Consider the following 24,856-nt stretch of genomic DNA (forward strand, 5'->3'; position numbering starts at 1 on the left):
TGTTTCCGGACCTGAGTGTGTAAGATAGTAATGAGATCATGAGCTTTAAAGTTCAGTTACTGCAGGATACGGATCAGGATGGCGGGGCTGCGCAGCGCAGGAGAGTCAGAGCGGCCGGCCCTGCCAGCCAGGGGTGTAACAAGAAGTGACTGGGCCCCACAGCAAAATTTTGTATGGCCCCCCCCCTCCATGACTACCCTGGCATTCTATATGTGCATATGAAAGGGAGAGTTCACATCACATTTTATGTATACATTACCAGGGGTCTGCAACCTTCGGCACTCCAGCTGTTGTGAAACCACAATTCCCAGCATGTTCCATTAATTTCTATGGGAGTTATGAGAAGAGCAGAGCAATAATAGGGGGTACAGTACAGGGCAAGGGGGGGATGCACAGTGCAGCATAGGGGGTACAATGCAGCATAGGGGCACACTAAAGGGCAGGGGGGACAGTACAGCACAGCGGGCACAATACAGGGCAGGGGGCACACAGTGCAGCATAGCGGGCACAGTGCATTATAGGGGGTACAGTACAAGGCAGGGGGCACACACAGTGCAGCATAGGGGGCACAGTGCATTATTATAGGGGGTACAGTACAGGGCAGGAGGCACACACAGTGCAGCATAAGGGGCACAGTACAGGTCAGGGGCCACACACAGTGCAGCATAGGGCAGGTGGCAAAATACAGCATAGGGGGTACAGTACAGGGCAGGGGGTATACACAGTGCAGCATCGGGAGTACAGTACAGGGCAGGAGGCACACAAAGTGCAGTATAGGGGGTACAGTACAGGGCAGGGGGCAGAATACAGCCAAAACATGCACCTAGAAATGCTCCATTCACATGTCCTACCTCAGGAGATGATAGTTCCTAGTGGGCAAAAGGACCTTTCATGATGTAAGGAGCACATTATCAGTCACATGAGTGGGCAGAGTCAGGCTCCGGGCTGTGCAGGAGATTTTGTGGAAATGACTGCGCCGGCGCAAAAAACTGCATTGGATAATCAAGACACCTGGTTTCAGGCTGCCGGGCGCCAGGCCCCTTGACAGCCCGGGCCCTGAAGCAGCCGCTTCCCTGGTAGTTACGCCACTGCTGCCAGCATAACATTCGGGGCACTGGTCAAAACATCCGGGGCTCAAGCCCCAAATGTTTTGGCCTAGCAACGCCCCTGGTGTGGGGGCAGTGTGGGGGAAATTACTGTGTGGGGGCAGTGTGGGGGAAATTACTGTGTGGGGGCAGTGTGGGGGAAATTACTGTGTGGGGGCAGTGTGGGGGAAATTACTGTGTGGGAGCAGTGTGGGGGAAATTACTGTGTGGGGGCAGTGTGGGGGGAAATCACTGTGTGGGGGCAGTTTGGGGGGAAATCACTGTGTGTGGGCAGTTTGGGGGGAAATTACTGTGTGGGAGCAGTGTGGGGGAAATTACTGTGTGGGGGCAGTGTGGGGGAAATTACTGTGTAGGGGCAGTGTGGGGGGAAATTACTGTGTGGGAGCAGTGTGGGGGAAATTACTGTGTGGGGGCAGTGTGGGGGAAATTACTGTGTGGGGGCAGTGTGGGGGAAATTACTGTGTGGGGGCAGTGTGGGGGAAATTACTGTGTGGGAGCAGTGTGGGGGAAATTACTGTGTGGGAAATTACTGTGTGGGAGCAGTGTGGGGGAAATTACTGTGTGGGAGCAGTGTGGGGGAAATTACTGTGTGGGAGCAGTGTGGGGGAAATTACTGTGTGGGGGCAGTGTGGGGGAAATTACTGTGTGGGAGCAGTGTGGGGGAAATTACTGTGTGGGAGCAGTGTGGGGGAAATTACTGTGTGGGAGCAGTGTGGGGGAAATTACTGTGTGGGAGCAGTGTGGGGGAAATTACTGTGTGGGAGCAGTGTGGGGGAAATTACTGTGTGGGAGCAGTGTGGGGGAAATTACTGTGTGGGGGCAGTGTGGGGGAAATTACTGTGTGGGAGCAGTGTGGGGGAAATTACTGTGTGGGAGCAGTGTGGGGGAAATTACTGTGTGGGGGCAGTGTGGGGGAAATTACTGTGTGGGGGCAGTGTGGGGGGCGTTGCTGTTGGGGAGGTACTGTAAGGGCAATTCTATTATTTTTGGGGATACTATACAGGGATTATTACCTGGAGCACAATATAGGGTGTTATTATTACTGGGGGCACTATAGGGACCATTATAACTGCTGTAGACACTATAGGGACATTTGGGGTAATTTATCAAACTAGTGTAAAGTAGAGGTGGCTTAGTTGCCTATAGCAACCAATCTGATTCCTTCTTTCATTTTTGACAGCTTTTTTGGGAAATCCAGTTCTACTTTACACCAGTTTGATAAATGACCCCAATTATGTCTACTGGGGTCACTACTTTTTCAGCAGTATAGTACCTGGGGCATTGGGGGGCACAACGGGCACAGTATTGGAAGTGGCAGCAGGATGACATTGTAGGGACACCAGAAATCTAACGTGTCTGTATTACAAACTCCGTAGAGACGAGATGCAGCTGAAAGAATTTGTCATGGCGGTCTGGATCAAATGGAGGAGAAGAGGAAAGAGAAGGTCTACATGACAGGAGATGTCCCTTGATGTAAGAGGTATGTGGTGCTGTATTCTCCTCTAAGTCTTTTTTTATTATAATTACATGTATTTTAAATTTGGCGACCACATTTTTCAGTTTAGGAGCCAATTTGGGGTATTTTTTTTTTTTGTCTGGAGATGTCATATGGCAGGGATGGCCAACCTGTGACTCTCCAGCTATTGTAAAACTACAATTCCCACCATGCTCTGCTGTAGGCTGATAGCTATAGGCAGTCTGGGCATGCTGGGAGTTGTAGTTTTACAACAGCTGGAGAGCCGCAGGTTGGCCATCCCTGTCATATGGCCTAGGAAGAGACTGTGGAGCTCACGAAGCACCGCAGCCTCTTCATGAAAAAAAAAACTAAACTAAAATGGAGGGAAGGGCCCAAGTTGGGTAGACAGCCCCGGGCCTATCATGCAGTTAATCCGCGCCTGCAGGGGACCATCGTGATTTGTTAATAGTTATTTGCTATTAAGTCTGAATATTCTGGTACACATACAGTACATCATATTTCTTGAGAGTTTTAGACATCTTTCCTCTGCACCCAAAAAATTGGAGTGGGTTACAGGAAAGTGGGTGTGGCATATCTTAACATGTATGTAAAAAATGTGTTTCATTCTTTATTGCTGCTGTCCAAAATGTATGACTTTTCTAGAAATAAGAGCATTTGGTAATTCTCTGAGGAACTAACCCATTATCTATAGTCTGTACCCTATTACATTCAATATGGCTGCTCTCATGGTCTCATGGAGACACTGCTTGTCAGAGGCAGACTGGGAACTCAAAGCCCCTGGGAAAAAAAACTAAAAGTGGCCCCATGTTGAAGGTGGGTCCAAATTGAAAGAAGATGGCCCAAAACAAATAGGCGGGGGAAACCAAAGTAGACGGGCCTGCAATACCGTAGTGCAGCACAGAATACTGCCTCAGCAGAACCAAATAATGAGGACAGTAATACAGTTGAGTTCAGGAGGGCACCCGCGGACGTTGTACATGAGATCATTATGTAACTGGCCTGCGGCCATCAAGAGAACTTGAGTGGTCACCTGGGCATCAGCCCACCGGGTCTATGGCCAATCTGCCCCTCTCTGGCTTGTGATGTCATCATTAGAATCCTGGCAGATGACAGACTTGTGGTATCATAAGGGGACCATGACTCATTTACTTATGATGTCATAATCGGGGGTGGCCCCAGCCTCAGTCTCCTGGGCTGGCTCTCACCATTAGGGGGTCTCTGACAAGCAGCACAAGTTTGGACGCTTTTCTCCTCATGTGTGTGGGAATTGGTTTGCTGATCCTTATTTTCTTTTTCTTCAATACCATGTGAGAGCTGCACGTGCCACACTCAACCTCTTCCAATTGAAGAATCCCACGATCCCACAGAAATCCAAGAATATTGTATAATAAATAAAGTTTTTGTGTGTGTTTCTTTTTTAAACAAAGATTGCTGTGTTTTTTTTCCCCCTAAATATTAAGTTGTGCCATTTGTACTGCGCCCCTTTTTCTATAGATATCCCATGGGTGTATTGAATGGTTACAGGGCTGAAACCTTGAAGGGTGGGTAACAAATGAACATCAAAGGGGAAATTCATTAAAGGGATATTCCCATCCGAAACATTTATGGCATACCTCGTTCACTACTATGGGACGTTTAAAAATTGCCAAGCGAATGCACTGTGTATCTAATCCCATCATGTGTGATACTGTCTGCTGAGTATCTAATCGTCTCCCAGAGTGCCCTCATAGTAATAGTGCCCCCAGGAATTATATTGCCCCTTGTAGACCCCAAGTATTGTTAATGCCCCCTGTAGTGCGACCAGTACTTATAATGCCCCCTGTAGTGCGGCCAGTATTTTTAATGCCCCTTATAGTGCCCCCAATAGTTATACTGTTTCTGCAATCTGGCTCTTGGTCTGGCTCTAGGGACTCCCTTGTCACTCTCTCTCCCCCCTCCCTCCTTTGTCACTCTCATTCCCCCCTCCCTTGTCACTCTCTCTCCCCCCTCCCTCCTTTGTCACTCTCTCCCCCTCCCTCCTTTGTCACTCTCTACCGCCCCTCCCTCCCTTGTCACTCTCTCCCCCCCCTCCCTTGTCACTCTCATTCCCCCCTCCCCCTTGTCACTCTCATTCCCCCCTCCCTTGTCACTCTCTCCCCCCCTCCCTTGTCACTCTCTCTCCCCCCCTCCCTCCTTTGTCACACTCCCCCCCCCTTGTCACTCTCATTCCCCCCCTCCCCTTGTCACTCTCATTCCCCCCTCCCTTGTCACTCTCCCCCCCCCTTGTCACTCTCTCTCCCCCCTCCCTCCTTTGTCACTCTCTCCCCCTCCCTCCTTTGTCACTCTCTCCCCCCTCCCTCCTTTGTCACTCTCTCCCCCCCTCCCTCCTTTGTCACTCTCTCCCCCCTCCCTCCTTTGTCACTCTCTTCCCCCCCTCGTCACTCTCTCCTGCCCCCCCGTCACTCTCATTCCCCCCCTCCCTTGTCACTCTCATTATCCCCCCCTTGTCACTCTCATTATTCCCCCCCTCCCTTGTCACTCTCATTATTCCCCCCCTCCCTTGTCACTCTCATTATTCCACCCCCCCTTGTCACTCTCCTTATTCTCCCCCTCCCTTGTCACTCTCCTTATTCTCCCCCTCCCTTGTCACTCTCATTATTCCACCCCCCTTGTCACTCTCCTTATTCCCCCCCTCCCTTTTCACTCTCATTATTCCCCCCCTCCCTTGTCACACTCATTATTCCCCCCTCCCTTGTCACTCTCATTATTCCCCCCTCCCTTGTCACTCTCATTATTCCCCCCTCCCTTGTCACTCTCATTATTCCCCCCTCCCTTGTCACTCTCATTATTCCCCCCTCCCTTGTCACTCTCATTATTCCCCCCTCCCTTGTCACTCTCATTATTCCCCCCTCCCTTGTCACTCTCATTATTCCCCCCCTTGTCACTCTCATTATTCCCCCCCTCCCTTGTCACTCTCATTATTCCACCCCCCCTTGTCACTCTCATTCCCCCCCCCCTCCCTTGTCACTCTCATTCTACCCCTACCTCTAGTGTAGCGTGGCCGAGCTCTGTTTGGTACAGGAGCATTTGTTTCCTGTACCCGGCCGGACTGAAAGTGAGCACTTCCTGTCAGTCCGGCTGGGTACAGGAAACAAAAGCTCCTGTACCACGGACCGAACAGAGTTCGGCACGCTACATTAACAACAGCACAGAGCAGGCACAGACAGAGACAGCAGGCGCAGGCAGGCTGCGCAGCACTGAGCCGGCGGCCGGAGATTCTTTAGAGCGGCAAGCGCTCAGCCTCAGCCGCTCAGGCGGCGCAGGATGAGGGGCGCCGCCGGCCGGCCGCCCAAACTTATATAACCAATTTTATTTATTTTTTAAACCGCAACGGGCGCCCCCTGCTAATCGGCGCCCTAGGCGACTGCCTAGGTCGCCTTACTGGTGGCGCCGGCCCTGTGCTAGCCCCACCTCTAGAGCAGACTCTGAAGTGAACAGAGAGCACCCCGTGCATGCATGTCCTCTCCATTTACTACTATGGGACTTCCAAAAATAACCAAGCGAGTGCACTGTGTATTTAATCCCATCATGTGTGATACTGTCTGCTGAGCGGAGTATCTAACCTATCTAATCGCAGAGTGCCTTCATTATTTCTCCCAATACTTATTGTGCCCCTTGTAGTGCCACCAGTTTTTGTAATGGCTCCTGTAGTGCCCCAGGATTTATTATGCCCCCTGTAGTGTCCCCAATAGTTATACTATTTTTTGTAGTGCCCACAACATTTGCAATGCCCCCCTGTAGTGCCTCAATATTTATAATACCCCCTGTAGTGCCCCAGTAGTTATACTGTCTTTTGTAGTCAACAACTTGAAAAAGTCCAGCTTCAATTGCCAAAGTAGAAAAAGGTATCTTTATTTCAGCGACTTTGTAAAAATAACAGGACAAATTGTCTTTTGTAGTGCCCCAATAGTGATACCGTTTTTTGTAATGCCCCAGGATTTATTATGCCCCCTTTAGTGCTTCCAGTATTTGTAATGCCCTCTGTACTGCCCCCAATAATTGTACTGTGTTGTGTAGTACCCCCAGTATTTATTATGCCCTCTGTAGTTCCCCAGTACTACATCAGCAAAGCTCTCATTTCAGGACATGTCGCTGTGTTTTTTCTATTTCACTTTGAACCATTTTTTTCCCATCCAGATCAGTGAACAATGGACCCCACACAGATGAAAAACATGGTCTATACATGGTTTTCACAGACTCACTGAAAAAATCTGAAAAACTCCCCACAAAGACTGAATATACATATAGGGCCAGATCTATCATTAGAATAATGGAGCGCAAAAATCTGCGACTTTTTTCTGCTCTGCACTATGCTTGCTAGTTTTCTGAAAGTGGGCGTGTTTTATTATGTAAATGAATCTCTAGACAGATTTACTATTGCGACCCAAAAAAATGCGCAATTTCACTCCAGTGAGGACCATGCTTATCTTATGCGACTTTTTAATAGAACATGCGACTTTTTCGTAAAGATGTGCGACTTTTGTAAAGCTGCTTACTGACGGATAAACTGCTACCGTCAAACCACAGTTATTACAGTCTTAAAGGGCCGATCATAAATCTGACTTGGCTAAAACTGACTTTAGCCATATGTGAAAGTGGAGTGATCTGTCAGAGTCATGATAAATCTGGCCCATAGAGTTTAATGGATCCGTGTGCTGTCCGTAGAGAATGCCTCCGAACCACCCCAGATCCGGTGGGACGGTCCAAAATTCTGTGGTTCATGGGAGGGCTGAGGCATGTGCAGCGGTCAACTGTATCTGTATCCTTGGGATGCATATACAGTTGATTACAATAGTGAAGCAGGCTGCCATCAGCGGCCTGCTCCACCATTCCCTTGCTTGTGCTCTCCCCTGCAAACAGGAGCAATGCAGTTACTCTGCTGAGCCGGACAGAGCACAGGCAGGGAATGATGTACTGTGTTCATTAGGGGAGCAGGAATAGATGAGTATTACTTTTTTATATTAAACTACACGCAGAACACTGTTGTGAGCAGAACACTAAGGGGCAGCACTATTGTGAGGGTGCATTAAGGGTGAAACACTATTATGAGACGGACACTAAGGAAGCATAACTATAGTACGGGGGCACTAAGGGGGCATTCTTACTGTGAGGGGACATTAGAGGGGCATAACTAATGTGTTGAGGCACAAAGGGGACATAACTATAGTGAGGGGGCAGAAAGGGGAAGTTCTCATTGTGAGGGGGCATTCTTATTGTACTAAGGAGGGCATAACTACTGTGCTGGGCAACAAAGGGGCACTAAGAGGTCATAACTACTATATGGGGTACTAAGGGGGAATTCTACTGTGTTGAGGAACTAAGACAGCATACAGGCAGCAAAGGGGGCTTACTGCAGGGTTAGCATTATGGGTAAATTCTTACTGTCGGGGGGCTAAAAGGGCATAACTACTGTGTTGGCACAAAGGGGGCATTCTTATTGTCAGGGTGCACTAATGGGGCATAACTACTGTAAAGGAGCACTAAGTTGGTATTATTACTCTAAGGGCACAAAGAAAGCACAATCTCTGTGTGAGAACACTATTCCAGTGTGTCACACAAAGATGGCACTGTCTAAGTGTGTGGGGCACAAAGGGACACTTACTGAGATGGGGCACAGTGGAGACTATGCAGAATTATGTGTGTATGGAGAGAAATTGGGTGGAGAAAGGCATGGCTTAAAAAATGCCAATGCATTCTGAGCGTGCCAAAAACTGTGTCCCTGTTAGCATTCCTTGAAAGTTTGGAGGCAAGACTAATGTTTTTTTTTCCTGGGAGATTGTCTTAGGTAGGGTATCATTTTTTGCGGGATGAGATGACGGTTTGATTGGCACTATTTTGGGGTGTATATGACTTTTTGATTGCTTGCTATTACACTTTTTGTGATGTAAGGTGACAAATAAATGGCTTTTTTGACACTGTTTTTTTTATTTTATATGGTGTTCACCTGAGAGGTTAGGTCATGTGATTTTTTTTTTATACAGCAGGTTGTTACGGACGCGGCAAAAATTATGTTTTAGTGTCTCCATAGTCGGAGAGCCAGTAGTTTTTTTATTTTTTGGAAGATTGTCTCATTGGCTCATTTTTTGCAGGATGAGGTGACGGTTAAATTGGTATGATTTTGGGGGGCATATGCCTTTTTAATCGCTTGGTTTTGCACTTTTAGTGATGTAAGGTGACAAAAAAATGTTTGTTTTTTTAGCACAGTTTTTATTTTATTTTTTTGACGGTGTTCACCTGAGGGATTAGGCATTTGATATTTTTTTAGAGACGGTCAATATGGACGCAGCGATACCTAATATGTCTACTTTTCTTTTTTTCCCTATTTTTTACATTTTTTTTAACTTTATTTTGGGAAAAGGATGCTTAATTTTTTGTAAAACTTTATTTTTTTAACTTTTACACTTTTTCAACTCTTAAACTTTTTACACTTAATTTTTTGTCCAACTCTGGGATTTCAAATTTTGGGGGTCTGATCCCCTTTACAATGCATCACAATACTGTATTGTGATGCATTGGCTGTAAGTGTATTACCATTGTAATACACGTACAGCCTGCTTGCCTGTGAGATCCAGAGGGCTGGATCTTACAGGCTTTCCCGGAAGGCAGCCATGATGCCTAAGGGCTGCCTTCCCTGCCATCGGGTCCCTGTCACAGCAGCGCGGTGACCCGATGAAAGCGCTGATCCCCGCACGGACATCGCACGTGCCACGGTCAGCGCTGACCGCGGCACATCAAAGGTTAATGCGCTTTAATGTGATTTTACTGATGCCGGCGCATGCAGCAGGGGTCCGGCTATCAGTGACTGCCGGGCCCCTGCCGCGGATGGTACAGGCGAGTCTCCTACACAAAAAACGCACACAAAAAAAACCACTTATACTTACCTCCATGTCAGCAATGCGATGCAGGCCTCTTCCGGCCTGTGTCCCGCGCTGTACTAGCCTGCCTGGATCTAGACCGTTCACCAACAGAAAACATTTGGCTCATCATGAAGCGAAAAATCTGGCAAAGAATGGGATCGAATTCCTCTCCCAAAACTCCAGCAATTGGTCTCCTCACTTTCCAGACATTGACAGACTGTTAGTAAAAGAAGAGGAGATGCTACACAATGGTAGACATAGTCCTATTCCAACTTTTTTGAGATGTTTTGCTGCCATCAAGGTCTAAATTAGTTACGGTAACTTTTTTTCATGAAATGGTAAAATGTCTCACTTTCATGATTTGATATGTGTTCTATGATCTACCATGAATAAAATATGGGTCTATGAGATTTGCAGATCTTTGAATTCTGTTTTTATCTACATAAATTTACATTTTACACAGCTTCCCAACTTTTTTGGAGTTAGGGTTCTAAGGCTACTTTCACACTATCGTTTCAATTTTCTGGTATTGAGATCCGTCATAGAGTCTCAATACCGGGAAAAAAAACGCTTTAGTTTTGTCCCCATTCATTCACGTAACTGAGCAGAACAGAGTGCTCCAAAATGCATTCCATTCCGTTCTCATACCGGAGAGCAAACCGCAGCATGCTGTGGTTTTCTTTCCGTCATGGAATGCAGAGCAAAACGGATCTGTTATGACCCACAATGCAAGTCAATGGGGACGGATCAGTTTTCTCTGACACAATAGAAAATGGATCCGTCCCCCATTGACTTACAATGGAGTTCATGACGGATCTGTCTTGGCTATGCTAAAGATAATAGAACCGGTTCTGTTCAATACGGATGCAGATGGTTGTATTATCAGTAACGGAAGCGTTTTTGCTGAACCCTGCCTGATCCAGCAAAACCGCTAGTGTGAAAGTAGCCTAAATATAATTCCTGTCGCGTAACAAATGACAAGGACATTGAGGCCCTGAACTGAACCTTCCCTCTGCCCCTACGTACTTGTAGTACAAGCCCAAAGCGGCAGAACCACAACTGGTCGACAGACTCTACACTGCTAAGTGCAGAGACGGACAAACAAACACGCAGACAGACACAATAAGGCAGAGTCGACAGAAAATGGGTCAAAACCAGACGTGTGGAAAGGTACCAAAACGTAATGCAAAAAGGGTCCAAAACAAGCTGAGGTCAGAAACACAGGAAGCAATCAGGAACAAGGGAGAACAGAGTAAACACTAGACAATCACTGGCAATGGTAAAATGCAATAGGGAGTTTAAATAGAGAGCCATGTCTCCGGACCAGAACCTGATTGGTCCGGTGAACTGACTCTCCCACAGGTCAGCCTAACAGCAGAGCATGGAACTGATCAGATGGGCTGTCATTCAGCCCACTGCCTATCTCCCCCTATGCACGCGTGCTGCAGGCAGAAAGCAGAGCATTGCGCTCTGAAATAAGGGACGTGGCCGTGTCACTGGGGGCGTGGCTCAGCAGCGCATCTCTACCGATACGCTGGTGCCGAAGCTGAGGATCGCGCAACTGAAGCCCGGACAGGAACGTTTCGTAGATTTGTAAGCTTTACAACTCAATTTTGGTAAATCTAAGAGAATAATAATCACACAGTTTATTTGTATTCTACGGATCAGGGTTCAGCAACCTCTGCTACTCCAGCTGCTGTGAAACTACAACTCCCACCATGCACTCTTGCTCTGCTCTTCTTGAAACTCCCAAAGTGAATGCAACAGGCTGGGAGGAGTCGTAGTTTAACCTCTTCTATAGACCCTCAAATCTGCTAATCCGGAAATCCATTCTCTCCGCTTTATCAGTGTCAGTGACAGGTGGTCCTGTACAAATATCCTACTTTATAAGCATTTGTGTTATTTTAGAAATAAGGATTTCATTTTGGAAAAGCTACTTAACTATAGGTGATAATAAATCTCACAATCCTGCATTTTATCCCACTGTTTACTGTTAGCAAGTCTAAATAAAGTTTATTTAAAAAAAACAACAACCCACAGGGCAGTGCGCCCCGGAACCGGAAGTGTCCAGGCGGAAGTGTCGTCTGCAGCGCGTTGTTTTCCCCGTGTGTGAGATCCAGACCGGGCAGCAGACGTCGCAATGGCGGATGTAACAGCCCGTAGCCTTCAGTACGAGTACAAGGCGGTAAGTACACGCGATGTCGTCAGGTAGATCGTCCTGAGGTTTCAGACAGAAGCGAGGACGGTGGCTGACTCAGTCTAGGTGCTGAGACTTGTAGTTCTACGCGAGTCTCCTCATAGGGTTAATCATCCATTGCTACCTCTGGTGTTAGATATAATAAAGCTCCACCTCCCTATGGATAATATGGAAACTTGGAAGCAACCTTGAGACATTTGTGTCCTTGCTGGTTTCTATACGCACAGCCCTTACACATGTAACATTTTAGCAGTTTTGTGCTGTATTCTAGTGACTGGGTTTCCCATCTGAGACAATAGGGACGTATCAGTAGGATATGCCCCCATTGTCTGATAGGTGCGGGCCCCAGAGGTAGGAGAACGGAGCGGGAAGGTGGTGGGTGTTTTGGGGTCTGGCCACTGTCAGGCACTCTTCCCATAGAAGTGAAAGGGTGCGCAGCGCGCATGACCGGCCACCGCTCCCTTTCACTTCTACGGGCCAGACAGAAATAGCAGAGCCAGCGCTCGGCTATTTTCGGCCGCCTTATAGAAAAGAAATAGAGGGCGGCTGCGCGTGTGCTGTGTGCCCTCTACCACTTTGAGGGATTTGTTCGCGATGTAGGTGCGGGTCCCAGAGGTGGGATCCATCAGACAATAAGGGGAATATCCTAGCGATATGCCCCCATTGTCTGAGATGGGAATACCCCTTTCAGGGTACTTTCACACTAGCGTTTTTCTTTTCCGGCATTGAGTTCCGTCCTAGGGGCTCAATACCGGAATAGAACTGATCAGGCGTATCCCCATGCATTCTGAATGGAGAGCAATCCGCTCAGGATGCATCAGGACGTCTTCAGTTCAGTCTTTTTGCCTTTTCAGGACGGAGATAATACCGCAGCATGCTTCAGTTTTATCTCTGTCCAAAATTCCGGAACACATGCCGGATCCGGCCCAGAGTGTTCCGGCAAAACGGATCCGGATTTCCGGTCTGCGCATCCTCAGACCGCAAAAAATGTAAAAAATAAAAATAAAAAATGCCGGAGAGACGGATCCGGCATTTCAATGCATTTGTTGTACGGATCAGCATCCTGATCCGTATGACAAATGCAATCAGTTTGCATACGTATTGCCGGATCTGCGGTGACGGAACTGCCTGACGGAATCCTCTGCCGCAAGTGTGAAAGTACCCTAAGATACAAGACAGAGTTACTGTCATACAGAAGTCCGTTGGCACTCTAGAATATGAAGTAAAAGCTTTAAAATCTGAAAATGATATTCCATTATGGATTCCGCTACCACAGAGCATAACTCATGGTCCCTGGTAGCGGAATTCTTAGATAACCCGAACCTTGTACGCAGAACTTGAAAGCACACGTTCGCTCAACACTAGACGGAACTGCTCGGCCGAGCGCTGTGCCCCTTTGGCTGCATCTCTCTGCTTGGTTCTCCTTGGGGAGGGTTTGCGGTTTATCGACTTGTGATGAACCCATAGGCCACCCTCCTCTGTGAGTGGGCACAGTACTTGGCTGAATGCTTCTGCCCCTTTTTAATGATAGTTGAAACTCTTGGCGTCTGGAAGATTTCTGACATGTCTTACTGACAAGTTTCAACATTTTTATGACGTTAGAAATACTTTAAATTATTAAAGGGGTTGTTTCACTTAAGCAAGTGGCATTTAGCACGTAGAGAAAGTTAATACAAGGCACTTACTAATGTATTGTGATTGTCCATATTGCTTCCTTTGCTGGCTGGATTCATTTTCCCATCCTTTTATACACTGCTTGTTTCCATGGTTACGACCATCCAGCAGCGGTGGTCGTGCTAGCACACTATAGAAAAAAGCTCCGGCCTATGTGAGCTCCCCCAGTCCTGGCCACCAGACAGGTTGGTACTTTTTCCTATATTGTGCAAGGGGGGGCCACCGCAGATGGATTGCTGGGTGGTCGTAACCATGGAAACGAGCAGTGTATAATGTGATGGAAAAATGAATCCAGCCAGCAAAGGAAGCAACATGGATAATACCAGTACAATTAGTAAGTGCCTTGTGTTGGCTTTCTCTACATGATAAATGTCACTTACTGAAGAGAGACAACCCTTTTTAGTTCCTGATAGTGACAGCCTATAAAAAATAGAGAGAATAACAAAAGAAAGCTAAAGCCGATGGGGTGCCGTAAGACATTGCGGATTCCTCACAGAAAATGTGTGACAACTTACAGCAACATTGTGTGGATGGAGTTTAATAAAAAAAAAAAAACTAATATCAGAAGAAATCTATGTGGAACGTAGTTCATGCTGTGGATTTTCTGCAGTGTGGAGAGTGACAATCCCATTTATAACACTCCTGAATCTGACTGAAGCCGTATAGTTATTGTCTGAATTCTGTCCAGTTCCCATGACAGCGCTCCCTACTGGTCCGCACTAGGCCTCACTGACATTGTGACCATAGTGGCATAACATCACATGGCCATGTTACCTGGTCATATTATGTCACAGGCAGTGGCGTAGTGTGGGTTGCCATCACCCGGGGAAAGCCAAGTATTGCGCCCCCCCAACCTGTAACCACGCCCCTAAACTACCTATAATGAGTAGATGTCACCTGCAGTCCTATGTAACACCACAGATAACACAGTGATAACTCTGAGTACAGGTAATGTAGTAGATGGGTGTGAGGTATCAGAATTCAGAACACACAGTGTGACCAAATTCTCAATCTCCTCGCTGCCCGTGAAACATATTTGGATGGACATAACATACATTGCTATTTAATATACAGTTGAATACAGCACCATACCTCTTACATCCAATGACGTCTCCTAGGATGTAGACTCTTTCCTCAACGTCTTCATTCAGAGATAAGACCGCCATAATAGCTTCTTTCAGCCGTGTCTCGTCTCTGCAGTTTCGCAGATTTTTTTTTTAGATTACCCACTTTGCTTCCACCCTCTCCCCCTGTATTATTATTATAATGTATCCCTCTGCATTATGGCCCCATCTGTATTATAGGTACAATGGTCCCCTCTGTATATAAGACTCCTATGCGGTGGTAGTATAGTGGCCCCCTCTGTGGTGGTAGTATAGTGGGCCCCCTCTGTGGTGGTAGTATAGTGGGCCCCCCCTCTGTGGTGGTAGTATAGTGGGCCCCCCCTCTGTGGTGGTAGTATAGTGGGCCCCCCCTCTGTGGTGGTAGTATAGTGGGCCCCCCCTCTGTGGTGGTAGTATAGTGGGCCCCCCCTCTGTGGTGGTAGTATAGTGGGCCCCCCCTCTGTGGTGGTAGTATAGTGGGCCCCCCCTCTGTGGTGGTAGTATAGTGGGCCCCCCCTCTGTGGTGGTAGTATAGTGGGCCCCCCCTCTGTGGTGGTAGTATAGTGGGCCCCCCCTCTGTGGTGGTAGTATAGTGGGCCCCCCCTCTGTGGTGGTAGTATAGTGGGCCCCCCCTCTGTGGTGGTAGTATAGTGGGCCCCCCCCTCTGTGGTGGTAGTATAGTGGGCCCCCCCCTCTGTGGTGGTAGTATAGTGGGCCCCCCCCTCTGTGGTGGTAGTATAGTGGGCCCCCCCCTCTGTGGTGGTAGTATAGTGGGCCCCCCCCTCTGTGGTGGTAGTATAGTGGGCCCCCCCCTCTGTGGTGGTAGTATAGTGGGCCCCCCCTCTGTGGTGGTAGTATAGTGGGCCCCCCCCTCTGTGGTGGTAGTATAGTGGGCCCCCCCTCTGTGGTGGTAGTATAGTGGGCCCCCCCTCTGTGGTGGTAGTATAGTGGGCCCCCCCTCTGTGGTGGTAGTATAGTGGGCCCCCCCTCTGTGGGGGTAGTATAGTGGGCCCCCCCTCTGTGGTGGTAGTATAGTGGGCCCCCCTCTGTGGTGGTAGTATAGTGGGCCCCCCCTCTGTGGTGGTAGTATAGTGGGCCCCCCCTCTGTGGTGGTAGTATAGTGGGCCCCCCCTCTGTGGTGGTAGTATAGTGGCGCCCCGCCGCAGGCGGTCATGTACACATCACTGTGCCCTCCTGCGCCGTGTCATCTCACGAGACCCGATGCAGGAGGTCACAGCGAGGTAATCGCCATCTCCTGCATCGCTCTACTGCCTCATAGGCTTCAGGCCTAGTGGCCTGAAGCCTATGAGACATGACAGAGGGGACAGGAGCCATAGGCTCCCGTGGCCCTCATTGAAATGCCTGCACCCCCCCCCCCCCATACACACACACTACACCACTGGTCACAGGGGTGTGGTGTATACACAAGCCTTAGTACATTAGATTCGTTTTTTTTCTAATACCATTCCTTACATGTTATCTGGATTATTGTTTTCCTGTAATTGGTGTACATGAGGATGCTTGTGTGATAGGGGTCTAGACTTTGTGAGTTTACTTCATTAGAAAGGCCGGAGCTCTGGGCGTTGTTATTCTTTCTAATCAAATGTCTTCTTTTCTAGAACTCTAACCTCGTACTTCAAGCAGATCGTTCCTTGATCGATAGGACCCGCCGAGATGAGCCCACCGGGGAGGTGCTATCGCTGGTGGGAAAACTGGAAGGGACTCGCATGGGAGACAAAGCTCAAAAAACCAAGCCACAAATGCAGGAAGAGAGGAGAGCAAAGTGAGTGCTGTGACCACATACTTAATTTTATATTTAAAGGGGTATTCCGGTAATTACAGATCATCTCCTATCCACAGAATAACTATTAGATTGCGGGGGTCCTTCCGCCGGAGCCCCGTACCTTGCAGGGTCTTTCTGAAATAAACTGAGCGTCAGGTTGAGCTTGTGCGATGCCTTTCCTTTTATCTCTCTGGCACCTGCCGGAAATAGCCAATTGCTGTGTACGGCTATCTCTGGCAGTCCCATAGAGATGAATAGAGTGGCAGAGCACATGCCCAACCCTGTTTATTTGTTAATTTCAGGGGCACCGCGGGGTGTCCACCCGTTCTTGTGATTAGCCGGGCGGCACCAGTGCTAGGACTCCTGTGGATAGGGAATAATTTGAAATTACTGGAATACCTCTTTGATTTTCTGTTCATTAGTTTATAATCAAGAGCACATTATTACCAATAGCCCTTTCCCACCCACACTCCAGGATAGAAAGAAAAGTAATTTTAAAAAGTTACAATTTTAGTCTTTTTTTTTTTTTGTAAAATTGCTTTCCAAATCAAAAAGTGTAAATGCTGGGAGACATCTAAAAAAAAAAAAAAACGCTATCTCTTTAGTGAATAGGGATTGCAACTAAAAGTAAGAATTGATTTTTCAAGCAAGAATTTTGAACACCCCTGATGTTTTTGTTATTTGCATTTGCCTGTGATCTGTGTTATGAGTGTAATAAAGAATTCCGTGATATCTGGAATGATTCAGCCTTACGCTGAAGTTAAAGGGGTTATCCAACCCCTATAATGACCCCCCAATGCCCATGTCCCTTGTATACATTATACTTACCAGCTCCCCGGCATCCGCGTTGCTTCGGATCAAACCGAAGTAGCCAATAGCAGGCCGGGACATGGGCGAGCCTCCCTAGCATCGCAGGTGACTCTAGGGAGGCTATTGGCTGCTCCTCCCCGTCGCAGGATGTTTGGATCCAAGCGACGGGTAGATGCAGCAGTGGTTGTGCGGGGATCTGGAGCGACGCAGGTGCCGGAAGCTGGTAAATATGATGTATAGGAGGGGCCCAGGCATTGGGGGGGTTCATTATAGGCGTTGGACAACCCCTTTAAGGTGAATTAACTGTAAATTGAGGAAAGCACTTAATCACTGCAGAATGTAAGACAAGCTTGCATCTCTATAATGATTTTGGCAAAAGACCATATAGAGCTGCAACATTTTGTTTGAATCCAGCAGAAATAATTTGGCATGTATGTTGAGCCATCGTGATACCGTTTTAAACCACAGTCTTTTTAAAAAGGGTTCAAGTTGAATAAAAGGGGTGGAATGTGATAAAACAATAAATAAGCATTACTTGCCCATTGGCTCCCTGCCTTTCTCCTGCCGCCAGTCTGTTTACTTGGCTGAAGCAGGGACGCGCCGGTCACTGGCCTCATATCCGTACTGCTGAGGCCGGTGGATGGCTAAAGCAGTCACGTGCATGTAAGGGCTTGTCACCGCTGCATCCAATTAAGGGCTCTTTCACACCTGCGTTCTTTTCTTCCGGCATAGAGTTCCGTCGTCGGGGCTCTATGCCGGAAGAATCCTGATCAGTTTTATCCTAATGCATTCTGAATGGAGAGAAATCCGTTCAGGATGCATCAGGATGTCTTCAGTTCAGGACCGGAAGGTTTTTTGGCCGGAGAAAATACCGCAGGATGCTGCGCTTTTTGCTCCGGCCAAAAATCCTGAAGACTTGCCGCAAGGCCGGATCCGGAATTAATGCCCATTGAAAGGCATTAATCCGGATCCGGCCTTAAGCTAAACGTCGTTTCGGCGCATTGCCGGATTCGACGTTTAGCTTTTTTAGAGTGGTTACTATGGCTGCCGGGACGCTAAAGTCCTGGCAGCCATGGTAAAGTGTAGTGGGGAGCGGTATACTTACAGTCTGTGCGGCTCCCGGGGCACTCCAGAGTGACGTCAGGGCGCCCCACGCGCATGGATGATGTGATCCCATGGCACGTCATCCATGCGCATGGGGCGCTCTGACGTCATTCTGGAGCGCCCCGGGAGCCGCACAGACTGTAAGTATACCGCTCCCCACTATTACTATGGCAACCAGGACTTTAATAGTGTCCTGGGTGCCATAGTAACACTGAAAGCATTTTGAAGACGGATCCATCTTCAAATGCTTTCAGTTCACTTGCGTTTTTCCGGATCCGGCGTGTAATTCCTGCAAGTGGAGTACACGCCGGATCCGGACAACGCAAGTGTAAAAGAGGCCTAAACAAAGACCTGCAGGTGAGGAGAAAAATCTGACAAATGTCAAACTTTTTATATTTTTTATTTTTGCTGACTTTATGTGGGTGGACAGCAGCTCACATGAGACAATCAAGCACCTGCAATTAGCTCTTGTTAACCCCTTCCTCCTGTGTACAAATCAGTCCCTCACATGTAGGCCCAGAGATACATATGGTGTGTAAAGCCCCCAGGACTTTAGCTACCTATTTCTATCAATATAGAAGTGAGGGTCAGTGGAAGGTATCTGGGCCACACCATCTTCTTTTCTATGAGATCACTATGCGAGCACTGAAAGGTGGAAGATACTGAGCATGTTAGTCCACACTCTGAATGCAGGGGGCGCTGCCTGAGAGGAAATGTACTTAGAAAACGTAAAAAATATTGTAATATTCATTTGAAATGCCCTGTTTGCATAGTGATACTTAAGTGGTGTGTCTTTTATTTCTGCTCTTGGGCATTTTTTTTGTCCATCTCTGACAACCCCTTTAAACTTATGTGAGGTCTACATGGTGACACGAAGTCTCATGCAAATAGTGTTCACAGCGTGACTTTATTGGTTGCTCTTCGGGGAGGGAAAATGCAGGCAAATTTAAGATTTGCACAAAAATTGCGGTCTGTTGGTTTGCAGTAATCGCAAAGCTGTTTGCAGCTCCCTTTCCCACACAAAACTTTTGAAGTTGTAACCAGACGCCCTGTGCCGCCGTGTAGCCAGAGCCTTACTTTTACAGCTCCTCTTTTGCATCTGACTGCTTTCTCATCCCCAGCTACATTCACTTTATTATATCTTATGGAAATATTGGTGGAGATTTAGTCAGCTAAATTTGCCAAAATTCTGGCTCGGTTGCGCCATTTTTATTATGCGTCTTAGACACGTTTATGCCTCGCTAGACAAGGGGCATGGCAGTAATTCTGGTGCAAAGTAAGCCAACCATTAGGTAGTGCAAAGTTACACAAAAGCATCCAGAAAGATGCAACTAATTTATCGTACAGCGTGAGTCACTGATAGGTTTGGCGCAGCTTTATAGACTGGGGCTGGTCTAATAATAGACAGTCAGTGATCTCTCTGTTAGGCTCCATTTACACGTCCGCAACGTGTTTTGCGGATCCACGGATCCGCAAAACACGGAAAGCGGCAATGTGCGTTCTGCATTTTGCGGACCGCACATTGCCGGCACTAATAGAATATGCCTGTTCTTGTCCACAATTGCGGACAAGAATAGGACACGTTCTATTTTTTTGCGGACCCGGAAGTGCGGATTCGCAATTCCGTGTCCTGGCAGCACATCGTGCTGCCCCATAGGAATGAATGGGTCTGCAATTCCGTTCCGCAAAATGCGGAACGAAATTGCGGACGTGTGAATGGAGCCTTACTTTGGTATTCCACCCCTCTCAGTTCCGTGTGATGTGACAGGCGGCTGCTCTAATGGTATAATTTCTCTCGTAGGAGGAGGAAGAGAGATGAAGACAGACATGACATAAACAAGATGAAAGGCTTCACCCTCCTGTCAGAAGGAATTGATGAGATGGTGGGGATCATATATAAACCCAAAACTAAAGAGACTCGTGAGACCTACGAAGTCCTGCTTAGCTTTATACAGGCCGCACTGGGAGACCAGGTACGTTTCTTATGTCCTCCTTTTTCTTACTACCTTTTTAGGTTCATGCTGCTCTCTTTTCTATACGTTATATAGCCGTGTGATTCCTGGGAGATTCATCTCCTAATGTAGATGTTTGTGTTGTGCTCTCTTACATCAGCCAAGAGACATCCTGTGTGGTGCCGCGGATGAGGTCCTAGCGGTGATGAAAAATGACAAACTGCGAGACAAGGAAAGGAGACGAGAAATTGAGCAGCTCCTCGGACAGACAGATGACACCCGCTACCATGTGCTAGTAAACCTGGGCAAAAAGATAACAGATTATGGAGGTGACAAGGAAATTCAGAATATGGGTGAGTATCCAGATATATATTTTATTGCCTACAGGTCATGGTAAAATCCCGGCAGTATCCTGACTTGTCGGAGACTTCAGTTGATGTTCTGCAATGGTCCCAATATTTCCTCTATGGTTGCACAAAAATTCTTAATCCTAAAGTGTATTATATATAAAAAATACATTTCCCTCTTTGTACATCTCCAGATGATAATATAGATGAGACCTATGGCGTGAATGTACAGTTTGAATCTGATGAAGAGGTGAGTAACACATGCAGCAGATGGAGTAGACTATATCCCACTGGCCCAGGTTAGACATCATTTATGTCTGTCTCCTGTCTTGCAGGTGGGGGATGAAGATGTTTATGGCGAGGTGAGGGACGAAGCTTCCGATGACGATATGGATGGGGACGAAGCTGTTGTCAGAGGAACACTATCTGCAAATGTAAGAAGCCAAGGAGCTCTTTCCATCATTACTTTGCTGATGCTTGAACACTTTTATACCTCTTTCATACTTGAACACACTTGAGCTCATTATCTAGTCTCTGCCAGTCTGACTTGGAGTATGGGATAAATGTTAATCTGCGAAGAGTATGAGGTTTCCAAGCAGATGGTCCTAGGCTTGGTCACTGCAGGAGGCCACTGCACCATTGTAGAGTTGATGGCATATTTTCTTTCCTTTCTGCAGCTTGTGACATCTGGAGAGCTCATGAGTTCTAAGAAGAAGGACCTTCATCCTCGAGACATTGATGCTTTCTGGTTGCAGAGACAGCTGAGCAGATTTTATGATGATGCCATTGTCTCCCAAAAGAAAGCAGATGAGGTTCTGGAAATCTTAAAGGTATGTAAATATCTCGCCGCTTTGTACTTGATTGAAATGATATACAAATGTTCCCATAGCTGTATTTCCTATTCTAAGGGGTTAAGTACGTGAGTGATTTTCATACACGAGTGATTAAAACTAACTGCACCCACAGTGAAAATAACCCATTTAGGTCAATAGGTTTATACATTTACTCATGCAAGATCGCTGTGGGGGGAAAAAAATGCTGATTGTTTTATATTTTGCGTTTTTCACCCATGACTTGCCTATTCAAGTGAATTAATGAAAAAACCTAAAGGACTGTACGTCTTTCACTGATCGATGCGTGGAGATGCTTTGTGTCACTGTTTTATTCCTTGATTGTGAAAACTCCATGAAAACGGACAACATCCGCTTAGCAAAAAACGCAAGAAGTTAACATTTGCAGAAAACACTGAAGCAAAACTGAGCAGAAAGATGTCCATTTTGTACTTGATCGAGTTTAAAATTGCTCATTTGCATAAGCCTTTGAGCCATATAGACAAAATCCTTGAAACCTAAATATGCTGTTATGATGAGGAGGATTTAATCAACTCTACTAGTTCTCCCATCTTTGGAAACTATTATCTTATAGATCGGTGCTCAAATGCCCCTTTACCAAAGTCTGAGATACCAAGGCACCAGATAATCGCTAACGATCATTTGTAGGAACGCTCGTTAACGAATATTTGGCGGTGTAAAACAGGCCCTAAATCATTGTTTGCCAGCAGCAGATTGTGGTGTCTAAACAACCTCTGCTGCCGGCAAACAACAAGTCTGTATGGGTACGAGCGATGGCATTAGCTATTTCTGCTCCCCATACTGTGGAGGGGATCGCTGTATGTGATGGCCTCAGACTCCTTCACTGACGAGCAGGCGATTGCCGGGCAGGAATCGCCTGCCAAATTGTCCCGTGTAAAGGGGTCTTTACTGTGTTACACTTTTGCATCTCCGCTCCTTGCAATTAATGTAAAAAATGTGGCAGGTGGAGTAACATTATCTAATAACTTACTCCCTTAAAGGAGTTGTCTGAGATCACAATTTGATGGCTTGTCCTTCAAGTGAATGTGACAAAGCTGCAATACACAGAACAGCATGGCTACATCATAACAACGGGTGCACCCCAGAGGGAATTGTATCCAGCACTCAGCCACTGTTACACAATCCAACTGCCAGCACACAGGAGAGAGTTTGTGCTGCTGACTGGTGTATAATAAAGCCAGTCTCAGCAACAATTCTTAATCTCCTCTAAGATTTTGAGTGACAGCTCAACACTGCGGCGTCGGAAGAGTTGAGATGAACAGTCCACTAAATAAGTGGTTAATGAGTACGAACATGGTGCACGGAATGTTACAGCACAATCTATTTGAAATAAAGTGTTATTCATCCAACTGGCCCACCAATGAGGGGCTGAACATATAGCGTGAGGTACATGCACTCCTGGTCGAATTGGTCATAATTGATTACATTCCTCTAAGTCCCTGCATTGAGGATTTTCCTGTATCAAATACTCCGACAGGAATACAGATCAGTATACACTCCATGTAACTGTCAAACAGCGGTTGCTAATATTGGCAACAGCAGACCGTTCACTACAGGAGACAAACACATACAAACTCTCTCTACCGTAATCTGATAGTTTTAAATTATATTCCCTTATCAGAATTTGTTTCACCATTTTAACCAGTAATTACTAAAAATATATCTTTATTATCAGTTAGAGACCCCTACAGGGATTATTTTTTGGTCTTTTGACCACTTGTGACATTGATTACTACATCCCGAGGGTCCCTAAATAGGGCGTTTGTTTCTTTAGCACAGGCATCCTCAAACTGCGGCCCTCCAGCTGTTGCAAAACTACAACTCCCAGCATGCCTGAACAGCCTACAGTTATCAGCCTACAGCAGGGCATTGTGGGAATTGTAGTTTTACAACAGCTGGAGGGCCGCAGTTTGAGGATGCCTGCTTTAGCACTAGCTTACCTGCCACAGCTCCTTCAGAGTTGAACCCCAATCATCTGATGGCCTGTCTGAAGTTTTTTTTATCCATAAATGTTTGGTGTCTGAATGCGCTTTGGCTCATGAGATGGATATGTTTGTAACATGTTTCCTATCTTTCCTACTGTCATTAGCAGTATTTCCAAAACATAAGAACATTTGTGACTTTGGTTTTAGTGTATAAAGTGTATCGTTTTATGAGGACCTTACACGTCTCCTGACATGTCTCTTTCAGTAGCTAGTGGCTTTCCACAGGCAGTACCACTTGTGGAGCATCATTTCATATAACTCTTTGATGTGCTCCATGAACTCCGTTCTTCCTGTTAGAAGCACTGATTAGACTTCCCGTTTATAAATGGCACATCGCAGATACAGCCAACCCCTGTCCTTAGCGTTAGACCTCTGAGGGCAGCGATTGGCTGCAGCAGTCACATACAGTATACTGACATGTCAGTGATGCAGTATGTAAACAAGCAGATTAGGATGACCAGCACCATGGAGAGCAGCACTGGAGAACAGGCTAAGTTTAATTTTTATTTTCTCGCCCATTTTCCTTGGGGGACACAGACCTTGGGTATAGCTCAGCTCCCTAGGAGGCGTGACACTAAGTAAAACTGTTAAGCCCCTCCTCCATCAGCTATACCCTCAGCCTGGAGATAGAGGCTACCAGTTTTAGCTTAGTGTCCAAGGAGGCAAGACACTCCCTGCTACTGCAGGGCTGTTTTCTCCTTGTTATTTTTACTTTTTCTTCTAATTTTGTTATTTTATTTTTTCCTAGGGATACCAGAGACGCATTAGACCTCTCTGCTCTCCCGGGGTTGAGCTGCGCCAGTGCCAACTTATCTGCACTGCTGCCTCCCCCACAGAAGCAATAGGAGGATCTGGGCAGCAATGGCTCCCCTACATCCCGCCAGCTAGGGGGTCGCCCGCACGCCAAGCCCCTCTTCCAGCTTCCTGCCACTGCGGTGCCAGTGGCTGAAGGGGCGACCCTGCTGGAAAGGACTGAGGGTGAAGACGGCGGACGGTGAGATGGCTATTCCAGCCCATACCCCGTCCCTATCTGCAGCACCTACCCCTCTGGGTAAGGGGGGCACCCGTGGTCGCTCATTCTGAGCGCTCATCTGCAAGACAATGCAGCACAGCAGCATCCTCAGCACCCCCACGCCGTTCCCCCCCACGCTGCTATCTTTCTCCCCCCCTCCCCCTCATTCGGGGCTGACTCCATTTTTCTCTTCTCTCTCTCCCCCTTCCCGCCGAGAACGGGGGCGGGGCTTAGCGGTCCCGGCAGGGGGCGGGGCTTACGCGCGCGTCATTTTGGGGGCGGAGCTACATTCTCCTTCACAGGAGACATTTCAAGCGCTGGAGGGGGCGGAGCTTGTTCCCCGCGCTTTCTGCTGAGGTTTCCCGCGCTTCCTCACTCCTGACAGGAAGCTGGGACACGGTGGGGGACTCTAACCTCCTGTGTACATCGCTCGGCTTCTGTGGGCGCTCTCTGCTGCTCACTGCTTCTCTGCTGCTGCTGATCTGGGCCATCTCCTGACGTTCTTCTGAGGCACTGGTAGGACAGTTAACCCTCTCCT

The 24,856-nt window shown here is 47.4% G+C and overlaps 1 protein-coding gene across 1 annotated transcript in view; it reads left to right on the forward strand.

Annotated features, from left to right (window-relative positions):
* The first annotated feature begins 11,528 nt into the window (after positions 1-11,528).
* Positions 11,529-24,856, forward strand: part of SNRNP200 (small nuclear ribonucleoprotein U5 subunit 200) — a 56,784-nt gene continuing 43,456 nt past the window's right edge. The window contains exons 1-7 of the mRNA XM_044279245.1: positions 11,529-11,664; positions 16,073-16,236; positions 19,952-20,123; positions 20,263-20,455; positions 20,644-20,699; positions 20,785-20,883; positions 21,127-21,279. Of these exons, the coding sequence (XP_044135180.1) occupies positions 11,620-11,664; positions 16,073-16,236; positions 19,952-20,123; positions 20,263-20,455; positions 20,644-20,699; positions 20,785-20,883; positions 21,127-21,279 (882 nt within the window). The 5' untranslated portion in view covers positions 11,529-11,619. The remainder of the gene's footprint in view (positions 11,665-16,072; positions 16,237-19,951; positions 20,124-20,262; positions 20,456-20,643; positions 20,700-20,784; positions 20,884-21,126; positions 21,280-24,856) is intronic.

This window comes from Bufo gargarizans, chromosome 2 (genome assembly GCF_014858855.1).
Source record: "Bufo gargarizans isolate SCDJY-AF-19 chromosome 2, ASM1485885v1, whole genome shotgun sequence".
NCBI classification, from domain to species: domain Eukaryota; kingdom Metazoa; phylum Chordata; class Amphibia; order Anura; family Bufonidae; genus Bufo; species Bufo gargarizans.